This window comes from Bos indicus x Bos taurus, chromosome 29 (genome assembly GCF_003369695.1).
Source record: "Bos indicus x Bos taurus breed Angus x Brahman F1 hybrid chromosome 29, Bos_hybrid_MaternalHap_v2.0, whole genome shotgun sequence".
NCBI classification, from domain to species: Eukaryota; Metazoa; Chordata; class Mammalia; order Artiodactyla; family Bovidae; genus Bos; species Bos indicus x Bos taurus.
Window position 1 is genome coordinate 271,111 of NC_040104.1, and position 24,173 is coordinate 295,283.

General features: G+C 64.1%; 2 protein-coding genes across 8 annotated transcripts; one reads left to right on the forward strand and one right to left on the reverse strand.

Moving 5' to 3' along the window:
• The first annotated feature begins 5,480 nt into the window (after positions 1–5,480).
• Positions 5,481–13,881, forward strand: PKP3 (plakophilin 3). 2 transcript variants are annotated; one of them, XM_027532359.1, is made up of 14 exons: positions 5,481–5,602; positions 7,086–7,281; positions 9,194–9,270; positions 9,404–10,029; positions 10,117–10,240; positions 10,549–10,753; positions 11,119–11,293; positions 11,733–11,850; positions 11,923–12,090; positions 12,170–12,355; positions 12,580–12,733; positions 12,952–13,144; positions 13,241–13,328; positions 13,504–13,881. In XM_027532359.1, the coding sequence occupies exons 1-14, from the start codon at positions 5,522–5,524 to the stop codon at positions 13,537–13,539; spliced, it is 2,427 nt and encodes an 808-aa protein (XP_027388160.1). In that variant the 5' UTR covers positions 5,481–5,521; the 3' UTR covers positions 13,540–13,881. The 2 variants fall into 2 exon arrangements, with proteins under 2 accessions (XP_027388160.1, XP_027388158.1); XM_027532357.1 differs by lacking the exon at positions 5,481–5,602 and having other exon boundaries at positions 6,876–7,281.
• A 1,028-nt stretch (positions 13,882–14,909) lies between these two features.
• Positions 14,910–23,718, reverse strand: SIGIRR (single Ig and TIR domain containing). Of its 6 annotated transcripts, none has more exons than XM_027532109.1 (10): positions 22,955–23,718; positions 18,900–19,062; positions 17,908–18,565; positions 17,273–17,406; positions 17,034–17,174; positions 16,547–16,690; positions 16,124–16,226; positions 15,909–16,059; positions 15,535–15,724; positions 14,910–15,243 (listed from the first exon to the last, which is right to left on the reverse strand). In XM_027532109.1, the coding sequence occupies exons 3-10, from the start codon at positions 18,237–18,239 to the stop codon at positions 15,080–15,082; spliced, it is 1,359 nt and encodes a 452-aa protein (XP_027387910.1). In that variant the 5' UTR covers positions 18,240–18,565; positions 18,900–19,062; positions 22,955–23,718; the 3' UTR covers positions 14,910–15,079. The 6 variants fall into 6 exon arrangements, with proteins under 6 accessions (XP_027387910.1, XP_027387912.1, XP_027387913.1 ...); XM_027532111.1 differs by having other exon boundaries at positions 17,908–18,106; positions 22,955–23,130; XM_027532112.1 differs by lacking the exon at positions 22,955–23,718 and adding an exon at positions 21,260–21,429 and having other exon boundaries at positions 17,908–18,106.
• Positions 23,719–24,173: the final 455 nt, after the last annotated feature.

Consider the following 24,173-nt stretch of genomic DNA (forward strand, 5'->3'; position numbering starts at 1 on the left):
CAGTGCATGTTCACGGACCGGAAGACTCAGTACGGTCACACTGTGTTTTTCCCAATGTGATCTCTCTAGATTTGATACAATTCTAATCAAAGCCCCACCAACCAGGACTTCCCTGCTGGTCCAGTGGTTACAAGCCCAGCTCGTAATGCAGGGGATGTGGGTTCAGTCCCTGGTCAGGGAACTAAGATCTCACGTGTGGTGGGGCAACTAAGCCAGCCCAGGCACCGCAGCTACTGAGCCCGTGCGGCATAACTAGGGTCCAGGCGCTGCAATGAAAGATCCAGCAAATAAGTAAGTGAAACTGCTCTGTTAGCAGAGTCAGATAAGCACAGTTTCTCCTCCAATTATTTAAGAAACAATATCCCACCAATCAACTAACTGATTCTTTCCTGGAGAGGTAAAAGACACAGAATAAGCAACATAATACTCAAGGAGAAGAATAAACTTGAAGGACTGAGAGCTCCAACTTCAAGCCCTCCTATAGAGCTGCAGCAATCAAGACAGTGTAGTACTGGCAAAAGAGTAGACAGATCAGTGGGACAGAAGAGAGAACTCGGAAACAGACCCACATAGAAGCAGCCAGGGCTTCCCAGGTGGCACTAGTGGTAAAGAACGTGCGTGCCAATGCAGGAGACACGAGAGATGCGCGTCTGATCCCTGGGTAGGAAGATTCCCCCAGAGGAGGGCATGGTCACCCACTCCAGTGTTCTTGTCGTAAGGAACTGGACAAGACTGAAGCGACCTAACACGCATGTAAATGCAGTCAACTGATCTTTGACAAAGAAGCACAGGCAGTACAGTGGAGCAAAGCGGTCTTTTCAACAAACGGTGCTGGGACAACTGGACAAGAAAAATTAACACCAGGTGACTCACAGACCTAAATGCAAAACACAAAACCATGAAATTTCTAGAAGACAGTGCAGGAGGAAACCTAGATGACCTTGGGTGTGGTGATGTTGTAGATACAACACGAAGGCTGACCCATAAAAGAAACAATTGAGGACTTCCCTGGTGGCTCAGTGGCAAAGAATCCACCTGGAGTTTGATCCCTGATCTGGGAAGATCCCACGTGCCACACAGCGACCAAGCCCGCGTGCCACGGTCATTCAGTCTGCTCTCTGGAGCCTGGGAGCTGCAACCGCTGAAGCTGGCACTTCCTAGAGACCGCGCTCCACAACGAGAGAAGGCAGCGCGGTAAGAAGCCCGCACCCTGCAACCAGAGAAAAGCCTGTGCGGTGAAGACCCAGGCCAGCCAAAAATAAAACAAAGAAGGACTTCCCTGATGGCTCAGACGGGAAAGAATCCACCTGCAGTGCCGGAGACCTGGGTTTGATCCCTGGGTTGAGAAGATTCCCCTGGAGAAGGGAACGTACTCCAGTATTCTGGCCTGGAGAATGCCATGGACAGAGGAGCCTGGCAGGCTACAGTCCATGGGCCCGCAAAGAGTCAGACACGACTGAGTGACTTTCACTTTTCACTTTCAGCTGACACACAGAACTTCATTAGAATGAAAAACTGTTCTGCAAAAGACAGCACCAAAAGAATAAGAAGATAAGTCACAGACTAGGAAAAAGATACTTGCAAAGGCCATATCTGACAAAGGACTGTTATTCAAAAATACAGAAAGAACTCTTAAAACCCAACAAGAAAATGAGTGACCCAACTGAAACATGAGCAGACAATCTTAACAGAGCCCTCAGCAGAGAAGATATGCAAGTGGCATCTGAGCACATGAAAAGAGGCACCGCCGCTTAGAGAAATGCACACTGTAAAACAATGAGTATCACTCTGCACCTACTGGAATGGCCAAAATCCAGAACCAAGTGCAGCGAGGACACCGGCGCGGCAGGAGCTCACAGCCAGCACGGGTGGGCTGCACACAGCGCAGCCACGTGGAGACAGCTGGCAGCTCCTTACAAACTGCACTCTCACCACGCGCTCCGCAGTCATGCCCCTGGGGGGTACCCAAAGGGGCTGAAAACACGTCCACACAAAAGCCTGCACAGGATGCTTATAGCAGCTTCATTCATGATTGCCCAAACCTGGAAACAACCAAGATGAACTTCAATAGCTGAACGGATGAAGAAACTGTGGTACATTGGACAATGGAATATAGTCATGTAAAAAGTGAGCTGTCAGGCCACAACGAGACACGAAGGAAACTTCAGCGCGTATAACTAAGTGAAAGAAGCAAACGAGAAAAGGCCACATACTGTGACATTCCAACCTGTGACATTCTGGAAAACGCAAAACTGCAAAGAAAACACAAAGATCAGTGGCTGCCAGAGGCTGGGGGAGGGGCAGGGAGAGATGAACCAGCGGAGCGGAGGGTGCTCAGGGCGGCGGCCGTACTCTGCACGGGACTGTGATGACGGGCGCACATCACTGTCAACTTGTCTAAACCCCCAGCGTGTAAAGCACCAGGATGAAGCCTGATGTGAGCCAGGAGTTCCGGGTGACGACGGCTTCTCAGTGCAGGGTCATCGACTGCAAGAAACGTGCCTGCCGATGCAACAGCTGGGGAGCTGTGCCTGGTGGGGAGGGGCAGATGGGGGTGCTCTCTACCTTCCTCTCAGTTCTGCTGTGAACCTAAAACTTGCTCTAAAAAATAAAGTCTCCTTTAAAAAATCAGTGACAGAAACAAAGAAAATTCAAACTATCTGACAGTACATGGGAAAAACAACAGATGAGAAAAATAAAATCGTTACAGTGATGAAAGCCACTTTAGGAGTTTCAAAGAATAGGAATAGCTATTGTTAAAACCCAGTCAGGAACACAGAAGACAAGTTTGAGAGACGCACACAAAAGGGGATGGGGAAGGACAGCTGAAGGAGACCGTGAGGAGACAAGGGATCCTGGAGCACAGACGGAACAGACAGGAAACAAGGAGAAAGACACCTCAGTGACACAGCGGAAGAAAACGTTCCTGAAGGAAAGAAACACAGGCCACTGTCGAAAGTTTAAAACGAAAAATTGGCCATACGTGTGCACAGGAAGTCATAGGCCTTGGAGGTGCAGGCCCCTGCGGGTGCCAGGCAGGCACACAGCGTCCTCCCCTGGGCTGGACCAGCTCCGACTGACCCCCAGGGCGCAGGACCTGCAGGAAAGGGAGTTGGAGGCTGACGGGCAACCCAGCCCTGATGTTGTTCAAGCAGAAAGGCGACACCGGGCCTGTTGGGCCCCGGCACCGGATCCAGATGGTGAGAGCGAAGAGCTGCCCGGGTGGCCCAGGGGGCAGGAACCCCTTTCAGGACAAGGCTGAAGCTGAACACCAGGAGAAGGCAAACAAACCCTGGCTCAACCCCGTGGAGAAGGTGGCCCAGCCCTAGCTAGGGGACTACATGGGTTCTACTGAGACCCCACCCAGCGGTGCCCAAGCCCAGCCCAGCCCAGCCTGCTGTTGCTCAGGGCGACCTTTCCACACACCCTGACTAGCTCTGTAAGTCCTGGGAACCTATTTAGCCTGCGGAGCCTGTTTCCCGGGCTGTAAAATGGAGTGCTCCCAGCTCGGCCTGCTGGGGCTCCTGAGAGGACAGAGAACAAGCTGTGAGCAAAGCACCGACCACTCTCGGAAACCCGCACCTGTGGGCGGTGCCCGGCGTCTCCGTGGGACCCAGCGCGGGCCTCCTGCCAGAAGAAGCATCGGGGTTCACAGACCTCCTTCCACCCTCCCTGCCCCCCGGGGGCCTCCTCCGGGTCCAGGCCACCCGGGCACCAGCCACCGCCTCCCCAGCCTCCCTTCAGTCAGCTCACGCCCCTCCTCCCCCGCTGGAGCACCCAAAGGATGCCCCGCACTCGTCCCCCACCCATGAGCTCCGGCCCCCAGTTCCCTTCTGGGTCCTCTTTGGGGCCCTGCAAGGCTGCCCTCTCTGTCCCAGAGGAGCTCGGCTGCCCCGCCGTCCTGACGGGCATCACTGCGTGTGCACCGCTCTGTCCGTCTCCGTCACACACCTGGGAAGAGCTCAGAACCAGCCCGGCGGATGGGAGGCTGAGAAGAGGCGTTGGGCGAGGTGGGTGGGGGGGCGGTCCCCGCAGCGACCTTCCCGCCAGGGGGCGCGGGCCGTGCCCGCCCCGGAGGGACGAGCGCTGCGCCGGTAGGCGTCGTGGCGGAGGCGGGCCCGGAGCTGGACTTGGCGGGAACCCAGCCGTCGGACGCTGGAAGGTTCTCGAGCCTGGGCGCGAGTTCCCGGACAGGAAGCGCCGGGACGCGCGGGCCGGAGGGCGAGCAGCAAGCCCGGTGTCTCCCCGCGCCCGCCCACCGCCCTCCGCCCTGCGCTGCGCCCGCGCCGGTGAGCGCCTCACCCGCCCCGGCCCTGCCGTGCGATCTAAACTTCTCTGCGCTCCAGCGCGCTCCCGAGTCTTGTTAATACGATTTTGCTGTCTGCGTCGTCACCTTTTCTCCCCATTTCCGCCCTCCTCCAGGCTCTCGACCGAGTGGGGTGCCGGGCCCTCTGTACCTACTCCAGCTCTGCCTGCACACACCCGGCAGCCCTTTCCCCCTTTGCAGTGAGCGCAGCAAAGCCAGCAAAGGGTCCTCATTCCAGCCCGCCCCTACTCATCCCCAACCTCGGGGTCCCCTCCACCGGTAGACGCCCCAACCCGACCTCTCAGCCCAGGCAGTCCATACTGTAAATGCTAGCCTGCCCCTTGGGCCCTCACACCCTTCCCTCACACCCCCCAGGGCAGAGTCCAGGCTCCCCCACCACCCACCTCCCAAGTAAGAGCATCCCTCACCCTTCCAGGCCTTCAGGTCCTGGGATCTCCAACGCATATTCCCAGGTTTTCTAATCTCCCCCCACCCCCACCCTGCCCGCTAGGGATGCCCCCCCCCAGGAAGACCCATCAAGCCGGCACCAATGGTCCTTATGCTGTCTCCCCCATGCACTCGCTCCAGAGAGAGGGGGACTCTCAGGAACAGAAGGCTGGTCCCAGGGGTGGGTCAGGGCTCTGAGCTTGAGGGGGGACAGGTTTAAGCCACAGCAGGTCCCTCGGGCCCTGCAGTGGTTAGAGGAAGCTCCCTTGGGTCCCCAGGCTTTCCTTGGACAGGGAGTCCCAAAGGGCAGAGACCCAAGGTGGGTGGTGGGAGGGGCGCACAGGTCCCCAGGAGGCTTGGCACAGCCTGGGACCACCTGCAGCCCTCCCTGCCAAGAGGAGGGGCGAGCTCTAGGGAACTGGCCCTGGGAACCCTGCAGGCTTGGAAGACTGGGCCATGGGGGTGTCTGCCTGACCCCCACCTGCAGTCCACCCCGGAGGCTGGCTTCCCCAGGTGTGCAGCCGGGTGGGCTGGGCCCCAGGTGGATGAGTGCAGGGCGGGCCCCAGGCCCGTGCCAGGCGACCTCCTCCAAGCGCACTCAGTGCCGCACAAACTTGTCTCCCGGGATTTTTCCACACAAAACACGACTCCCAGGGAAGCAACCGGTCTGATGAGCTGGCTGGGCGTGCAAGCGTTCCCACCCCGCCCTCCTGGTGCCCCCGCAGTCCTGGCCCACAGCGAGGCCCCAGCAGCAGTGCTGGGCCCGGGATGCAGCCCAGGACTCCTCAGCTCGCAGCAGCCGTCTCTGGGGTGAGCCCCGGGGCCAGCAGTCTCCGGACCGCCAGCAGGGTAGGTCACCCACCCTGTGCATCCCCTCTGCCCAGCGGCTCCACCCCAGGCATCACCTGGACCTTCCCAGGGACCCTCCTCGACCCCTCTCACCCCTGACACTGACTTCTGCCTCCCTCCCCAGTCTCCTCCCCAGCACTGACCTCACCCCTAGGGCTGCCTCCTGACCCGACCCCACCTCACCCCCAGGCCACTGCCCCCAGCCACCATTCCCACCTGGGACCATGTCCCCTGCCTTCAGGGACCCAGGGCCCAGGGTAAGGGTGTCCCACAGGAAGGAAGGCCGGTGAGGGTGGGCCCACGGTGACTCTGCGAGGGGAGCCCAGGAAGAACACGAAGCCGCTGGGCCCCTGCCCCCCAGCCCTCCTGGGCTCAGCCCTCGCCCCACTCAGCCCGCCAGGGGCCTGTCCTGGATCCCATGCAAGCCTCCCCAGGAGGCCTTGGAGCGGGCGGTCTGGCTGGTGGGGACGCTCCAGGGAGACTTTGGGGCAAGCCCCGCTCTGCCGGGCTCTCACTCCTGCTCTGACTCCTGGGCCGCCCCTGTCCATGCAGCTCCAGCCCTCCGGGTCCCTGCTGGCCTGGACTGCCAGTTCCTCCCTGCGTCCCCAGCCCGGGCAGGAGGGCCCCTCTGAGTCAACCCCCCGGGGCAGCCCCGCCTGCCCCCACTGAGCTGAACCCTGACTCACGTGTTGGGAACTGCCTCCCACCCCCACAGCCTGGGGGGCAGAAGCCTGGGAGGGGACCAGAGAGGGCCCAGCCAGCCCTTTGGAGGCCTCTGCAGAGGAGAGGGTTAGGGGTGACTTCCAGGGTCTACGGGATGGATATCTGGAGGGTCATGAGCTTGCGGTGGGCCCATCTAGCCTCCTGCTTCTGGGGTCTCTTGGGCACCAAGGACTGACCCTGTCGAGCCCTCCTCACCCAGAAGCTCCACCCCAAGCCTTCAATCCTCAACTCAGTCCCTTGGCGCCCAAACCCTGCTAGGCCTCCCACAGGCCTCAGGTTGGCTGCCTGGTCCTCGGAGTTTCCCAGAGCACCCGGTTCCCCGGGCAGGGAGGGCCCTGGCCCTGACTCCCCGAGGTGGCCGCCCTGGGACCTTTCCCAGCGCTCGGGACAGTAGGCCCAAAGGAGCAGCTGTGGCCTTACAGGCAGGGGAGAAAGGCACAGACCCTTGCTGCCTGTCCGGGATGGGCGGAAGGCAGGGTGACGCGCAGGGCCTGCTCTTCCGCCGAATTCCACCTTGAGCAGCCCCGCCCTCCCACCTGGCCCAGGTGTCCCCGCCCCTCGCTGAGCTCAGGGCTGGGCGGTGTCGGCCTCTGAGCCAGCCCTGGGCGAGGCCAGAGGGGAGGGGACTTCAGGGACAGGGCCGCGCGGGAAGAGACGGCGAGACAGCTCGGGCTGGAGGTGGCGACGGGGCCCAGGCCAGGCCGACCGCCCGGTGCCCGCCGCCATGCAGGACGGTAACTTCCTGCTCTCCGCCCTGCAGCCCGAGGCGGGCGTGTGCTCCCTGGCGCTGCCCTCGGATCTGCAGCTGGACCGCCGGGGCGCCGAGGGGCCGGAGGCAGAGCGGCTGAGGGCGGCCCGCGTCCAGGAGCAGGTCCGCGCGCGCCTGCTGCAGCTGGGCCAGCAGCCACGGCACAATGGGCCCGCTGAGCCCGACGGGGCAGCCGAGGCGGCCAGAGGTAGGCGGATGCGGGCCAGGTGGGCACCGGAGGGTGGCAGGTGGGGGTGGCCCCAGGGGCGTGGTGGTGCCAAGGCTGGAGGCCGCCGTGGGGCGACTCCGGGTTCAGCTCCCTGACTCACCCAGGCCGCCTTGAGTCACCGCCCCACCCCGCCAGGCGTGGGAGACGCCATGGGTGTGGCCTCTACCTCCCAGCAGGGACCCTGGGGTCCTCAGCGTGAGCCAGGGTGGGCCCCACCTGTCCCCTGTGCCCTGAGCCCCCTGCCCCAGCCAGACATGGGAGAAGCGGCACATGGCCGGCCGGCCGGCTGGGCCCATCTCGGTCGGCAAAGTCAGGACACGCACACGTCCCACATCCCACGGGCTCACACGCAGTCTCAGAGACACACGGACACACACGTCAGTCCCCGAGAGACACAGACACACAGAGACACAGACACCCAGACTCTAGCGTCCACCCCTGGCCCCTTGGGAATGAGCAGACAGAACGGTGAGGGGCGGGGTCTGGAGCTCCTGGGGGAAAGCCACTGCCTGTCGGGGCCAGGGTCTCCCTGCGGGATTGTGGGGCGGGGGGTGGAGGGCCTGCCAGAGCGACCCGGATACTCCCGCTGAGAAGAGCCCACGGGGAACGCCCTTGGGGCCAGGCAGCCCCCTGCGTGCAGAGACCCAGCTCCACCGGGCATGCATATGCATGAGTGTTGCAGCGAGCTCAGGGCGCTTCTGGGAATGTCATCCCCTCCTTGCCAGGCCACAGCAGCAGGCACCAAGGTCAGGCGGGAAGGAGAGCCTGTGGGATGTCAGGGTCAAGCCCCGGTGGCAGATGCTCGAGGGCCCTTCCCAGTACCGGCCTCCAGTGCCGGTTGGGAGATGCGGGTCAGCGTAGGGGCCGCCGGGTTCCTGAGTCCTCCCCGGCCTGGGCCTCTCAGCCTTGCTGGTGGCCCAGCTGGATGCCCAAGGGTCATGGGGTAGAGGAGGGAGCAGGGAGGGGTTAATTACCACCCCAGCTACCCTGGCAATTAGGGGGAAGAGGATTATAATTTTGGGGTGGGGGTAAGGTCCCCAGGCCGGGGGTGTGTCCCCCCAGGCTGAGCCTCCCTGGCATCAAAGGGTTAATAGCCCCTGCCCAGAAGCCTCATTAACCAGGGCGGGTCTGCCAGTTCGGGGAGTCCCCCCAGACCTAGCTGAGCCAGAGGCTGGGAGGGGGCCCCCTCCCCTTCACCCCTGCCCTGAGTCCCTTCTGCCCAGTCTTTCTACCTTGGCCTTGGGCGGGTGGGACTCAGGAACCCCCTCCCCATCCGAAGGCCCTGCCCAGCAGGTGAAGCCACCCCAGCCGGGCTCCCGTGGTGCTGCCTGGTGTGACCTTTGCTCCGCTCCTCTCAGGGTGTTCTCAGCTCTTGCCGCCTGCCTGTCCATCTGCATGTCCATTTAGTTGTTCCTTCAGCGTCTCTCCATTCTCCTGGCCTAGATACTCACTCATGTGCCAGTCTGTTCACCCACCCGCCATGTTCTGGCGGTCCAGGCTGCCCCCTTCCCTCCGCCCTCCGCCCACCCGCCCTGTCCACTCACCATGCAGTCTGGCTGGCTCCTGTGCCCTGGGCTTGTGTGTGCCGGGCGTGGGGATGGCCCTGCCAGGTGGGTCAGGGGCCCAACCCCAGGACACAGCGTGTCCCTAAGCACTGCAGTGTCACCGTCGTGGGGCCAACAGCACAGGCCAGGCCCATAGGGGTCCGTGCGGCTTCCTGGGCGAGGGGGCCAGGCACACTCCCCAGGCTGCCAGGAGGTCAGCAGGGTGAGCGCGTCTGTCCCCCCTGGGGGCCGGGGGGCTGCCCTGCCAGCCTCAGGGTGGAGGGGAGGCAGGAGGCCAGCGCCTGCCGTCGCCCCAGCGGGCTGTGCTGCCCCTGCCCCGTCTACAGGTGCATCCAGGGCTCAGTACCACACCTTGCAGGCCGGCTTCAGCTCTCGCTCCCAGGGCCTGGGCGGGGAAACCTCGGTGAGTGACGCCCCTCTAGCCCAGACCCCTGAGGTGGAGGTTCCGAGGGGGGCTGGGCTCCATGGTCGGGAAGAGGGGCCTGCTGAGCCCCCATGGCCCCTCACTGCCGTCCCCTCCCCTCCCTGCCCCACAGACCTTCCGGCCCATCGCCAAGCCCACCTACAGCCCCGCCTCCTGGTCTTCCCGCTCGGCCGTGGACCTGAGCTCCAGTCGGAGGCTAAGCTCCGTCCACAACGGGGGTGGTGCCTTTGGGGCTGCAGGGTACCGGGGTGCCCTGCCCACTGCACCGGTGCCCGCCCGGCCTGTGTCCTTCCACGAGCGTGGTGGGGCAGGCAGCCGGGCAGATTACGACACCTTGTCCCTGCGCTCACTGAGGCTGGGGGCCGGGGGCCCGGACGACCGATACAGCGTGGTGTCCGAGCAGCTGGAGCCGGCAGCCACGTCCTCCTACAGGGCCTTTGCCTACGAGCGCCGGGCCAGCTCCAGCTCTAGCCGGGCTGGGGGCCTGGACTGGCCGGAGGCTACCGAGGGACCACCCAGCCGGACCATCCGTGCCCCTGCCATGCGGACCCTGCAGCGGTTCCAAAGCAGCCACCGCAGCCGTGGAGTGGCTGCGGGCGGGCCCGGGGGCGTCCTGGAGCCCGTGACCCGCGCACCGTCTGTGCGCAGCCTCAGCCTCGGTGACTCGGGCCACCTGCCGGACATGCGCGGGCTGGACAGCTACGGCGGCCACCGCACTCTGCAGAGGCTCAGCAGCGGGTGAGCTGGGCCGGGTTTGCGGGGGTAGCCTCTGCCAGAACCCCAGTCCATCCTCAGATCAGCCTAACCCGGCTCTTGTCTCTGCAGATTCGATGACATCGACCTGCCCTCAGCAGTCAAGTACCTCATGGCCTCAGATCCCAACCTGCAGGTGCTGGGAGCTGCCTACATTCAGCACAAGTGTTACAGTGATGCAGCCGCCAAGAAGCAGGTGACCGTCCCTGCCGACCACGCCCACGGACCCGCCTCACTCAGTGCTCTGGTCCCTAACCGCCCTCGCTGACCCCCAAACTGACTGGGCAGACCTGGGCCTACCCAGAGCATCCCCAGCAGAGGAAGGGTGGGAGGGCTGGACTTACACATGTCCAAACACACACGCTGACACCGCACACCTCTGCACACACCTGAATATAGACACGCACGCCTGTCACTGTACACACCTGCCTACAGCTGCACACCTCTGCACACACCCATCCGTCGCGTGCACGCTTGTTAACACCCGCATGCCTGTGCCCGCAGGCCCGCAGCCTGCAGGCTGTGCCCAGGCTGGTGAAGCTCTTCAACCACGCCAACCAGGAAGTGCAGCGCCACGCCACAGGCGCCATGCGCAACCTCGTCTACGACAACGCGGACAACAAGCTGGCCCTGGTGGAGGAGAACGGCATCTTCGAGCTGCTGCGGGCGCTGCGGGAGCAGGACGACGAGCTCCGCAAGAACGTCACAGGTGGCCTGGTCCCCGCCCGCTACCCGCCCCCCCCCCCGCCCGCTACCCGCCCCCCACCCCCTCCCGCACCTCCCGCCGCCTCTTCCCTCGGACCCCACGGCCATGCCTTGGCACGTCTCTTTAGAGCCAGCCTCCACCCCAGGGCTCGTGTCCCCAAGGGTCGTCCTCTCTGCCCTACCGCAGCCCCGTGACCCTCTGGGTCACACCCAGGCTGTCCCCAGGAAGGCTGGTGGGTGAGGCTGGCAGTGCCCCGCAGGGACAGGTCAGGAGCCTCCTCCCTACCACCTGAGGAAGACAGAGGGGCTGGAGGCCTCGGAGGTCCCCAGAGGTGGTGCCTGACCACGACTGTGGCCCACCCACCACAGGGATCCTGTGGAACCTGTCCTCCAGCGACCACCTGAAGGACCGCCTGGCCCGGGACACGCTGGAGCAGCTCACAGATCTGGTGCTGAGCCCCCTGTCGGGGGCGGGCGGGCCACCCCTCATCCAGCAGAACGCCTCTGAAGCCGAGATATTCTACAACGCCACCGGCTTCCTCAGGTGCGCCGGGCGGCCGTGGGGCCCTGAGGTCCGAGGGACAAGGCGGAGCCACTGGGTTGCGGGGGGCGGGGGCTCTGGGGGAAGTGGACGAATCCAGCAAGGCAGAGGTGCTGACCCACGAGTGGAGTGGGTCACCAGGTGTCCTCCCCCCAGCCAGATGTCAACAGACTGCAGGCTCAGGTTTCTTTAAATCAGGGACTTGATCTGACATTTCTAACCTGCCCCGACCCCAGATGGTTTGAGGAGTGGATGGGGGCAGGCGTGCAAAAGCGTGGGAGCGACAGTGTCCAACAGGGGCCAGGAGCAGGAGCTGCTGGGGGCAGGCCCAGCGCGGCGGGGAGGGAATCGGGGCCCAGGAGCTCAGCCTCGGGTTCAGCTCGCTGTGGGGTGGCTCTGCCTGGGGTCCCTGTGCCGGCCTCTCACCTGTCTCCACCCGCAGGAACCTCAGCTCCGCCTCCCAGGCCACTCGCCAGAAAATGCGTGAGTGTCACGGGCTGGTGGACGCCCTGGTCACCTACATCAACCACGCCCTGGACGTGGGCAAGTGTGAGGATAAGGTGAGGGTCGGCCTGGGCCCGGGGGCCCCGGGGGTGCCAGCCCGCCCTGACCGCGGCCCCCTCCGTCCACAGAGCGTGGAGAACGCCGTGTGCGTGCTGAGGAACCTGTCCTACCGCCTGTACGACGAGATGCCGCCCTCGGCCCTTCAGCGGCTGGAGGGCCGGGGCCGCCAGGACATGGGGGTACCCCCAGGCGAGGCGGTGGGCTGCTTCACTCCACAGAGCCGGCGGCTCCGAGAGGTGGGCCCAGACTGGGGCGGGCGGGCAGAAGCAGGGGTCCCAGGCGACCTCAGCTGACCCTCTGTGCCCTCCTGCCCAGCTGCCCCTCACGGCCGACGCGCTCACCTTTGCCGAGGTGTCTAAGGACCCCAAGGGCCTCGAGTGGCTGTGGAGCCCCCAGATCGTGGGGCTGTACAACCGGCTGCTGCAGCGCTGTGAGCTCAACCGGCACACGACCGAGGCAGCAGCCGGGGCGCTGCAGAACATCACCGCAGGGGACCGCAGGGTAAGGCGGTGGGGCCAGGCCGGACAGGACGGGAAGGCAGGGGCCGCTGAGCGGCAGCAGGAGTGTGAGGTCAGCGCCACAGACGGCACAGGCCTCGGCTCCTGAGGACGTGGGTTCTGTGCCAGACTTGAGGGAGGCGCCAGGAGGTCTGGGCTGGCAGGGCCTGACCCGCGGGCAGCTCGGGGCGCCAAGCACCTCACTCACCGCCCTCCTCCTGCCGGCAGTGGGCGGGGGTGCTGAGCCGGCTGGCTCTGGAGCAGGAGCGCATACTGAACCCGCTGCTGGACCGAGTTCGGACCGCTGACCACCACCAGCTGCGCTCACTGACAGGCCTCATCCGAAACCTGTCCCGAAACGCCAGGAACAAGGATGAGATGTGTGAGTCTGGCCGTCCCACAGCCTGGGTTCCGCCTCCCCTGTGGACCAGGCGCTCACCTGGACTCTGCCTTTACTGCCGCCCTGGGGCCAGCTTCTGGGAGGCCGGGGTCAGTGGACAGGCAGGCGCGCCAGCTCCCTGGGGGAGCAGGGGACGGCAGGTGCCAAGGGGGCGGCGGGGGGAAGGGCGGTGGAGACCCACCTCCCCGACCTCCCGGCAGCCACCAAGCTGGTGAGTCACCTGATCGAGAAGCTGCCCGGCAGCGTGGGTGAGAAGTCTCCTCCAGCCGACGTGCTGATAAACATCATAGCTGTCCTCAACAACCTCGTGGTGGCCAGTCCCGTGGCCGCCCGGGACCTGCTCTACTTCGACGGGCTCCGCAAGCTGGTCTTCATCAAGAAGAAGCGGGACAGGTCAGGGCCCAAACCCTGTGCCCACCCTGCCCCCTGGCTGCCCCTGCCTTCTGGCCATGCCTGTCACCCCGCTGACCCCTGCCCCCCACCCCCCAGCCCTGACAGTGAGAAGTCCTCCCGGGCGGCCTCTAGCCTCTTGGCCAACCTGTGGCAGTACAACAAGCTCCACCGAGACTTCCGGGCGGTATGTTCCCGTGGCCCAGGGCAGGCGGGGCTGCAAGTGTGGGGCACGGAGGCGGGACAGGAGGGAGGGACAGGGAAGCCATGCTGCACAGGAGGCCTGGACGACCAGGGCCCGCTGCCAGCACACTGGACGCGGGGCAGCACAGCCCTGACTGTGGGTCCCCTCTCCACTGCAGAAGGGCTACCGGAAGGAGGACTTCCTGGGGCCGTAGGCGAAGCCTTCCTGAAGGAGAGTGCGATGTGACCCAGCCTCCTAGGGAAGGGCTCAGCTCAGGGCTGCTCGCCAGCCGGCCTGGAGGAGAAGGTTGAGGATGGCCCAGGGGCCTCTCGCTGGAGCCCTGTCCACATGCAACGTGAAGGCCTGGGCCACGGGGGAGGGGAACGAGGGCTTGCAGCTGGGGAATTGGCTTCTGCGGGGCATGGGGGGGCAGGGCTTGAGGCTGCTCTGATGCGTGGGGTGGTGGCCAGGTCACACTGGAAGAGGTGGTGCTGGCTGTGGCCCAGCGGTGCCTTGGGACAGCCAGCAGTGGGAATAAAGGTGGCCGTGAACACAGCCCCTCGTGCTTCCTTGGCTGGTCAGGTCTGGGGTCAGGTCCAAGGATGCAATAGTGTCCCCAAGCACAGCCGTGCTTGCCCCTGAGGACACTCCCCCCGGGCCCATGCACAGATTTCTCTGGTCAGGGGACACAGGACCGGGGGAGGGAGCGTCCCAACAGCAGGAGAGCCGGCAGAGGGCGGAGGTGGACAGCAGAGGCAGCCTCGAGCTGAATGAGACACGTGTGCAGAGGAATGACCTCTTCTGGGGCAGTGTGCCCACTGCTGACTTTAGTGCCACCCTGCTGGGTTGTGCTCACGTGGCACCTGCACCCCAATGTCTCTCTACCTTGCCCCGCTCTGGGGGTGCCTGACAGCTTCACTCATACTGTCTGAGGCTTGGGGTCCAGGAGCTCTGGGACTCCTCCGCATCCCACCAAGTCAGGCTACTTGGTTGTGACGCTCCCACAGATATTTTACAACAGACTTTTCCGCAAAACTCAGCACCTGCAGTCTGTAAGGGGCCTGCCCCCAGGGGCCGTCCGGCTCACGGTGGGACTGGAAGCAGTCACGTCCCGGGTCAGGGAGGCCTGAGGAGGGTGCTGAGAGAGGTGCCTGAGCTGGCACGGGGCGGAGGGGCAGCGTTGGAGGGGGCGGCCAGGAGTGCCGGCCAGGTGGCCACGAGGCGAGACAAGGGCAGGGTCCAGGGCCCTGGGTGCTGAAGCTCCAGTGCTCTGGCCATCTGATGCAAAGAGCCAACTCCTTAGAAAAGACCCTGATGCTGGGAAAGATTGAGGGCAGAGGGGTGACAGAGAATGAGATGGTTGGACGGTATCACCACGATGGACATGAATTTGAGCAAGCTCCGGGAGACAGTGAAGGACAGGCGAGGCTGGCGTGCTGCAGTCCATGGGGTCGCAGATTCAGACATAACTGAGCAACTGAACACCAACCAGGGCCCTGGAGGGCCCAGGATGGAAGTGAGGGGCCTTCCGCCCAGGACACTGCACACCCGCTTCCTGCCCCAGGGGAGAGGCTGAGACTCGGGCGGGATTCAAAAGGTCTTTATTTTTAGCACGAGGCGGACAGCTGGGGCTGGGTCCACTCTCTTTCCCTGAGGTCCCAGGACTGCAAGTAGACAGGTCCTGCTGTGTGGGACTAAAAACACCCAGCCCTGCCCCCGGCACCCCGGTAACCCCAGTGCTCCAGGGGGCAGGGCTACACGTCGTCCTCCGATACCAGGCAGTAGAAGTCCGTGCGGGCACTGTAGTTTCGGGAGCCAAGGTCTGACACATCCACTTCACTGCCTTGGCCCTCTCCGAGCGAGACCGCACCTGCATGTGGTAGAGCTGGTGGCTCCCCAAAGACAGGCCCTCGTACACCTGGGGAGGGGCACCGCCAGGCCTCAGGCTGGGCTGCACACTGCCTGCCTTCTGCCAGGCCACTCCCTGCTGCCCCTGCTTGCATGATGGCACTTGTGGTTCCCAGGCAGGCCCTGGGCCCAACCACCTCTATGGAAAGAGGCAGTGGGAGGTGCTGAAGTTAAAGCCATCCACGGCTGCAGGGCACGGTCCCCACCACCTGGGCCCCTTCAGGGGCTCCTTCACCTTCTGCAGCCTCCCTCCAACTCAGGGTGAGCTTCTCGGGGTCAGGGGTGGGGCTGGTGAGCCTACCCAGGTCCCCCTCAGGGTCGGGGTCCAGCTCGGGGTCCAGGGTCCGACCCTCTGGGAGCTGGCCTCGCACAATCAGCATGGGGTCCTTGTCGTCCTGCAGCCGGGTCTGGGGGTCTCCCTCCATCGATCTGTACTGCACCTTCCTCGGCAGCGCCAACCGTAGCTCTTTCCAAAAATCGGAGGAAGGCGTCTGGAGGCAAGGGGGGCAGTTAACGTGTGTGAACACAAGAATGGGGTTTGGGGGGGGTGGTGCCAACACATAAAGACCCTGGCCTCCTCGGCCCCCAAAAGCCCACTCCTCTGGGCAGCTGACCACGGAGCCTCCACTCACGGGGTCCCATCCACAGCACCCCCCGCCCCGCACCCCTCCGCACCACAGAGCCGGGCTTCCAGAGCAGCAGGGTCACCAGGTGGCGGTGCTGGCGCAGCAAGCGCAGCGCAGGGTGAGCGGGGTCGCGCCGCTGGCCCTCGAAGGTGATGAAGATGGGTCTGCGCGTGAGCTCCAGCAGCCGGCACAGGCCCTCCCTGCGAGGGCGGCACTGTCAGAGCGGGCACGGCTGAGGCCCACCCAGCCCAGCACGGGACCCACCGGAAGCTGTGACTGCACCAGGCCCGGCCCAGGAAGGCATCCGACAACACCACCACAAGTCGCCGGCAGCGGCTCAGGTTCACCAGGAGGTCTGCCGACGGCTCTGCAGGACCCGGGCATCAGCGGGGGCAGCACAGACTGGGCCCTGGAGGGGCGGGGCCCTAGGAGGGGAGGGAGCCCGAGGGGCGGTGGGGAGGGGCCTGGGGCCGAGGGAGACTTGAGGGGCGGGGCCTGAAAGGCGGGATCTGTGACCCAGCGGGGGCGGGGCGAGCACCGGGACAGGGGTGGGGCCCAGCGGAAAGGGGCGGAGGGCTCGAGGGGCGGGGCCTGGGCCGAGGAGGACCTGAGGGGCGGGGCCTTGGGAGGCGGGGTCTGTGAGCAGCAGGGGCGGGGCCCAAGCGGAAAGGGGTGGGGCGCCGGTACCCGCGCGCGGCAGGAGGTCGCGGTCGTCCAGAAAGAGCTTGTAGCCACGATGCCGCTCCAACTGCGGCTTCAGGATGAAGTTCACGAACTTCCGGTCCTCAGGGCTGTCGCTGTAGGAGATGTAGGCGTCGTAGAGCTTCCCGTCTGCGGACGGCGGCGGGTCAGTGCGGCCGCTTTCCCGGCCTGGACCAGCCACCTTCAGGGTCCCCTAAACCTCCCCCCCTGTGCCAGGGAAGCCAGGCAAGCCCCCCAGACGAGACTCAGCAGATCCCGGCTCAAGCACCGCCTGGATTCGTCCTCAGCACAGGATTCCGGGTAGAGGCCTGGAACCAGGGTACCGTGACCCCCTTCTAGCCATCCAGTGCCCTCCTGGGCTGCACAGAGACACGCCTCTTCCAGAGTCCTCTAGGGATGGATGCCTCCTCACCCCCACCTGCAGAGCTGAGCCTAGTGAGGCCCCCTTCCCCCACGTCCGGGCCCCACGCACCGTTCATCTCCACCTCCCCATACTTGTCTTGGTACCAGAGCAGCACGTTGAGCCGACACTTCACGTACAGCAGCGCCACCAGGAGCAGGGCCAGCAGGGCCAAGAGCGAGGCCAGCACCGCGGCCGCATGTCCCGCCAGCCCTGGGGACAGAGCCGCTGTCTGAGCCACCCCAGCACCCTCCGAGCCGCAAGTCTCCCCAGGGCTCCCTCCTACCTTATACCCCAGTGCACCCCCTCACCAGCTCTCCAAAGAGTGAAGGAAGAGGAGCTGATGTTCCGGATGGAGCAGGTGAAGGTCCCGAAGTCCTCAGCTCTGGTCAGGTTGATCCCCAGGACACTGGACACAAGTACCTCTGACCAGTTGGTCTTGACCCTGGGGAGACCAGGCCCCACCCCCTCACCTGGGGCCCGAGAGCATCACTGGATGCCCCCGAGCCCCAGTTGTCTGGGACTCGCCCAAAGAGGCTGCAGATTTGGGCTTCCTGGCAGTCCCTAGACCGTAAGCTAAGAGAAATGGCCAGAACATGAAGAGGGTATGGATCTCTTTTGGGACATCACCCTGATCCTGGGTCCGGGTCCTGGAGGTACTCAGATCCCAGGCTGGGCCCAGCAGTCAATGAGTAAATTCAGGCCTTAGCACTCTGCTGGCACCCATGACCCTGGGTGGTCTACAAGGTGAGTGTCTAGAGGGGCCATCTGTCCCTGTAGTCACTGACTTAGTCTGCATCCAGAGTGGCACTCTGCCCATGTTGTGTCTGGCCAGTCACTCCCCAGCCCATGTTCAAGTGATTATAGACCAGAGTGTAGGTCAGAGAGGCCACTGGCTGTGGGTATATCCAGCATGTCACCTGACCCTGGACACCTCATCTCTTACCAGGAGTCCTCATGGAGGTCATAGAGGCTTCCATTGCTCAGCAGCAGCCCACCTTTCAGCCACTGTACTGAGGGCAGGGGGCAGTGGGGCCCCGAGACCACCAAGGCTGTGCAGTTCAGTGTGACCACGCTGCCCAGGGCAAGCCCCAGGACCTGGTTTCCAGACGGGGACAGGAAGTCAGGGGCCTTGTCGCAGGCTCCTGCAGAAAGAGGACCCAGTGGGTTACCCGTGCCTGTGATGCCAGCCTCCCACTGTGCACAGATGGTCGGTGGGCCAGGAAAATACCACGGAGGCCAGTGGCACGTGCTGCTCGGTAACCACACCGTGTCCATCCACAAGTCCCAGGGGGACAGGGCCCGGCCCTTGGCACGTCTTCTCCCAGCAGCGGCTAGTTCTTACGTGTTCTGCCTGCCCTGGACGTGGCTGCCCTGTCCTCAGAGAGGATGTCAGTGTGGAGGGCAGTGGCCAGAGTCATGGCTGAGGTCCACCCCCAGCCCAGCCCAGCAGGACCCACCTAGCTGCCTGTGTGCCCAGGACAGGAGCCAGCACACATGCTCTGTGTGCACCTGTGGCCCACTCTGTGACGTCTCGGCCCTGGCCCCTCAGCTGGACAGTGGTGATTTGGGAGACTTGGGTTGGACATGCCAGCACCTTCAACCTGGTAGAAAGTTAGAGTTCCAGGACCCTCTATTTCTGGCCATGGGCAAGCATTCTCACCTCCCTGAGACCTGTCTTTAAATTGGGGTGATGAGCCCAAGCCGGCAGTCAGAGAAGAAAGCCATCATCTTGGCAGTGAGGTCTCCCAGTAGCCCACATCTACCCACCCAATCCCCAGTGGCCCCCACCGGTGCCCACTCCCAGTATCCCTGGGCTTTACTGACCCCCCATGAGCAGGAGATGGGGAGGGCCCATCTTAACCACACTGCAGTGTGGAGCCAGCCTGGGGCAGGAAGTGGAGTGGAGCCCGTGCCCACCCCTCTCTGACCGTCTACCTGCCATGGTCTGGCCGGGGCCTCCTCGAGGCAGGCTGGACACTGGTGCTACCCACAGCGCCACGGGGCTCCTTGGCCGAGCAGACTGATCCCCCAAGGGCTGAGCAAGATTCACTCTCTGTCCTTGTGGCTGGTCAGTCAGGGCGCCAGGACGGGTCAGAGGCTGCCGCCATCCCCAGGAGCAAGTTAAACAAGAACAGGATGAGTTAACGTGTAACTCTGGCCTCGGAAGCACTGCCTCTGCCCCAGCTGTCTTGCGGAAGCCGCAGAGCACCGGGCATGGCCTGGACTGAACTTCGTTTGCCCCAGGGACACCCGACGGCCCAGGGTGGGCAGCGCCCCTGACGCCCTTCCTGGGCCCAGGAGCTGGCCTGGTTCCCAGGTCCTCGGGGACAAGGCCGCCACGTACAGACGGGGGCTGTGTACAGCCGGACTCAGCCTGTACTGAGGCTCCGAGGGGCCGGGGGTCGTGAGTGCCCGGCAGCCTGACTGGGCCTCACTCCCAGCCTGGATGCAGCAAGAGCAAAGCACTCGAGGCCAAGGTGCCGACACAGAGGGGACTCGGGGCTCAGGCTGCTCTCGGGCGGCCTTCCTTCCAGGTCCTGTGCATTTCTCATCTTCAGACCACAGACTTTCGTCCGCATTGTCCGTCGGTTCTCCAAGGCAACCCCCACCAACCCACAGGCGGCCTTTCTCTCCCACGCAGGGCGGGACCACCGCCCGCCAGACAGCAGCAGCTACGCATACACACCTCTCGACACAGAAAGCTCCACAGTGACCTGGGCTGCGGGGCGGGACAGTGAAGCCCAAGCTTCAGAGCCTTCGAGGACAGCCTCCTGGCTCCCGGGCCTCGGGCACCTGCTCCCTGGCGCCAGGCAGGTTCTCACTAGGCATCCAGTCCTCTCCCTCCTCCCTGTGAGTGGACGCACTGGCCTCCTTCATGCCCCCTCCCTGCCCACAGGGCCCGTGAGGCTTTGCGGGGACGAGCTCCCCCGACTCCTTCTGCACGGGGGGGACACAGCGTGGACCCAGGGTCGGCTGGAGCCCCTGCCTTGGCTGGGCTGGGACTTCCTCACAAACGGGGGAAGCACAGGCTCCCTCCCAGCGGGCGGGGGCAGAGGGTCAAGCCGTGTGGAGTGGAGGGCAGCCTGGGAGGTCCCTGAAGCAGAAGAACCAGCCACGAGGGCTGTGAGGGCCTGGGCAGCTCGCACCCCCAGCCCAGAGCAGAAGGTCCAGGGCAACTCCAGTCATGGCCCCTTGGCCTCCACATGCTGACACACCTCTGACCCCTGGAAAGTCACGCTCGGAGCCTCCTGGAAGTTAAGGCAGGTGGCAGGTGCCCCCTGCACACCGTGCCCAGTGGCCCCGCCGCGACACTCCCTCTCCTCCACACAGCCTCTGTGCTGCACCCCCAGCCCCTGCGCACCACTCATGCCCGCACGCTTGGTCCCCGGGCACATGCGCACACGCCCCACATGCCTGACACTGTGGCGGCCCACACCTGGCACACAGCACACACTTCCAAGTTGCCCAGGGCACACCGCCAAGAGCATCCGTGTACACCCCACACCACACACACTGCTCCTCACGCCCACCCTCGGCCTCCATCACCCCTCGCCCTCTCACAGTCACACGTGCCCCACGCACACACGTGCACTCACAAGCTGCATGCTCTGCAGGCCTCCCCTCACACAGGCCTGATTTTGAGGACAGGCCTCAGGCCGGGAAAGGCAGCTGAGGACAGGGACGCAGGCTCACGCTAAGCAGGGAAGGCATGAAGTCACCTGGCTGCAGCTCTTTCCTCCTGAGGAGGGGATGCCCGTCACTGAGGTCATTGGCTTGAGCTTGGGTGCGATTGCTTTGCTCAGCTGGGCCCCCGGCCCAGCCTAAAGCAGCACCGCAGCCCCGGATGCATCACCGAGCATGGCGAGGACCCGGCTCTTGTTTGTGTGTTTGAATCAGAAGTTTCCCCGTAGCTTCCTGGCTTTGCAGTCACATCCTCTGCTAAACCTAAACCCCACCCAGGCACCCCTCCCCGGCGGGCTGGCGGGCAGTTGGTGGTTCTCCCCGCCAGCCCCGCCTGCCCCAGTCTTCCTGTAACTCTGAGTCAAGCGGCTCCTTCCTCCAGGGCCCGCCCCAGTCCACTGCGGCCCAGGCCTTCCCTTCTCAAGCTAGGTCTAGAAGGCCGGGGCTCACGGTGATATGTGGGGGTCCTGTCCAGCAGACCCCCACTCAGGCCTGTCCTGCACACCAACGAGGAGCCGGGCAGCATGGCCTGCTTCCCAGACAGCCCTGTGGTCCCAGGACCTGGAGGGGGCGGGCTCCGTGTAGCTCCCCTGGCCCCAGCGAGCATCACTGACCTGCTGGGGGTGGTGCGGCTCCCGTGGAAACTCTCGCCAATGATAGAACTTTGAGCAGGGCTCTCCGGGCCCCACCCTGGCCACCTCCGAGGTGTAGCCCCCAAACGGTGAGCAGTTACAAGGGGCTTGGGTTATCACGTGGACCTTAGCCCCCTTTTCTACATAGGAAAGCAGTCAGGAGGCCTCAGCGAGGCTCACAGATCTGAGCCCAGGTCAGGGGCAGCCTGAGGTCACCACAGATTCCTCTGCACCCTCATCCTAGACTGCCCTGGCACTCTCAGCCCAGCACTGCTGGCTGATGGCGCTGCTCATGGAAATCAGGCAGGGTCGTTTGTGGCCCCTGTCCCTGCCCTCACCGCTGGGGCAGGGCCTTCCCTTGGAGCATTCTCATCCTACATCCTTAATCTGACCCTTTCCAAGGCGCCTTGCTCAAACACCCCAACCCCGTGGCCCTCAGGGCCTTTGGATAATGGTGCATCTTGGGCTCAGGTCCCACAGACCCTGCCTGCGCGCCTCCCCACTGAGCCGCAGCTCCCCGGTGGGCCCTGAGGCTGAGTGAGCAACATAAGCACCTGATGGACAGGTTAATGGGCTCCGGCGGTCAGCGACCTGCCCAGAAGCACCCAGGAGGAGGCAAAGAACTAGGTAGTCCCTGGTGTCCCCACCAGCCTTGCTGCCTCCCAGAGCTCCTGCCAGGTTGCCTGCCGCCCCACAAGCCGGCCGGTGTCACCACCTCACACCCTCGACTGGGCGCCCTGCCGCTTCCGCTCACGGCCGGCCTCCCCGCCGCGTCCCCCAGGCCCCCTCCCCAGAGCGAAAAGAAACCCACGCGCCTCAGGCGCTCCAGAGAACAGCCCGCGGAGCCGGAGCCCGCCCCCTGCACCGCACACCGCGCTCGGCCGGCGCCCCGCGGTTCCTAGAGAGCCCGGCCTCGCGCGGGTGCTCCGCCTTCCCCGGGCTCCACGTCGGCCCGGAGGCCCGGCCCGCGCCCGCCCCCTGTCCCCACGCTCTGCCGTCTGGCCGGCTGCTGGGCACCCAGAGGGTCTGAGCGACCCCCTCATCTGGGACAGGCGGCCCTCTGCGCCTGGAGCGTGCTTCCTTCCCTGACGTCTCTCCCGAAGGAAAGAACCCGCGCAACGCGCGGCGGCCCCGCCAGCCGAGAGGCCCCTGCTGCGCCCCGCGCCCCCCACGTCGCACTCCCCGCCTTCCGGAGGGTGGGCCGGCCTCCATACCCGGCCCTCTGGCTGCGGTGAGCGGGGCGAGGCGGGGCACGCGCGGTTGGAGGGCGCGGGGGGCGGGCTCGCGGGGCCGGGCGCCGGAGGTGGCTCCGCCCGGAGACAGGTGCGCGGCGGCGCCAGCAGGCTTCCCGGCCGGCGGCGCCCTGGGAGGCCTCGGGCCTGGGCTCCGCTCGCCGCGGCGCTCCTTTTCCCTTTTCTGGCCAAGGGCCGCGGGCGGAGCGGGAAGAGCTGCCCTCGCCCCCGCAACCCCGAGGGCCAGGCCTCAGGTAAGCTCCGGCGACGCGCGCAGCCGGCCCGGCTCCGAGTCGCTTCCTGCGGAACCGCACCGGTCACAGGCCAGGGGCTCCGCGGGCCAAGAGGAGCCTCGGCCCCCCCTAGGCTCCAGGCTCGGTCCTGGCTCCTGGGACCCGAAAACCGCCACGCACTTCCGCCGACAGGAGCAGCGATCTCCACTCACCTGCGGCCCAGACTCGAGGCTCGCGCGGCCGCGAGGGCGGAGCGGCTCACCTGGGCCAGGTGCGCCGCGGCGACAGCCCCAGCGACGGCGGCAGGTGCGGCCCCGCCCAGCGGCCGGGGCGAGGGCGGACCCTATTTTGCGCCCGCAGGCTGGTTGGTGTTCAAGAATGTCCCACGCTCAGGCCCGTGGAGTCGCGGCCGCCGGGCCTAGGGGCAGAGGCCAAACCGGCCCAACCAACCCGGACTGCCTTGGTGCCCCAGAGACTCCTCGGAAATTCCGCCGCCCCCAGGGGCACCTGCAGCAGTTCTGGCCCCCTGCCCAAGCTCTTCCTCTTCCTCCAGGAAGCCTGCCTTAACTCCTGCCTTGACTCTTGCCCCTGATAGGTGCAGGCAAATCCTCACTTTTCTGTGGAAGCCCACGGAAAACCAGAGGAGAGCAGGAGGCTACTGCATTCCAGGCCTTTCCCCATCTGGACCTCAGTTTCCCAGCTAACCCTGTTATCGTTCAGTCGATAAGTCAGGTCCCACCCTTTTCTACGTCATGGACTGCAGCACAAGTCAGGCTCCCCCGTCCTTCACTATCTCCCAGAATTTGTTCAAATACCTGTCCATTGAGTCAGTGACGCTATCTAACCATGTCATCATCTGCTGCCTTCTCCTCCTGCCTTCAATCTTTCCCAGCATCAGTCTTTTTCAATGAGTCAGCTCTTCGCATCAAGTGGCCAAAGTATTGGATTTTCAGCTTCAGCAACAGTCCTTCCAACAAATATTTAGGGTTGATTTCCTTTAGGATTGACTGGTGTGACCTCCTTGCAATCCAAGAGACTCTCAAGAGCCTTCTCCAGAACCACAATTTGAAAGCATCACTTCCTCAGTGCTCAGTCTTCTGTATGGTCCAATTCATATGCATACATGACTACTGGAAAAACCATTGCTTTGACTGTGTGGACCTTTGTGGGCAAAGTAATGTCTCTGCTTTTTAATACTCTGTTCTAGGTTTACCATAGCTTTCCTTCCACAGAACAAGCATCTTTTAATTCCATGGCTGCAGTCACCATCCGCAGTGATTTTGGACCTCCAGAAAATAAAATCTGCCACGGTTTCCACTTTTTCCTCTTTTATTTGCCATGAAGTGATGGGACTGGATGCCACTCAGTTCTTTGAATGTTGAGTTTCAAGTCAGCTTTTTCACTCTCCTCTTTCACCTTCAGGAAGAGGCT

Coding starts and splice junctions, on each gene's coding strand:
- PKP3 (XM_027532359.1), top strand. CDS start 5,522: ATGCAGCCCAGGACTCCTCAGCTCGCAGCAGCCGTCTCTGGGGTGAGC. Junction 10,754..11,118: donor GCTCCGCAAGAACGTCACAG/GTGGCCTGGTCC, acceptor CACCCACCACAG/GGATCCTGTGGAACCTGTCC. Junction 13,329..13,503: donor TCCACCGAGACTTCCGGGCG/GTATGTTCCCGT, acceptor TCTCCACTGCAG/AAGGGCTACCGGAAGGAGGA.
- SIGIRR (XM_027532107.1), bottom strand. CDS start 20,734: ATGACCTCAGTGACGGGCATCCCCTCCTCAGGAGGAAAGAGCTGCAGC. Junction 17,407..17,907: donor GACCTCCATGAGGACTCCTG/GTAAGAGATGAG, acceptor TGGTCTCCCCAG/GGTCAAGACCAACTGGTCAG. Junction 15,725..15,908: donor TCTGGAAGCCCGGCTCTGTG/GTGCGGAGGGGT, acceptor CCTTGCCTCCAG/ACGCCTTCCTCCGATTTTTG.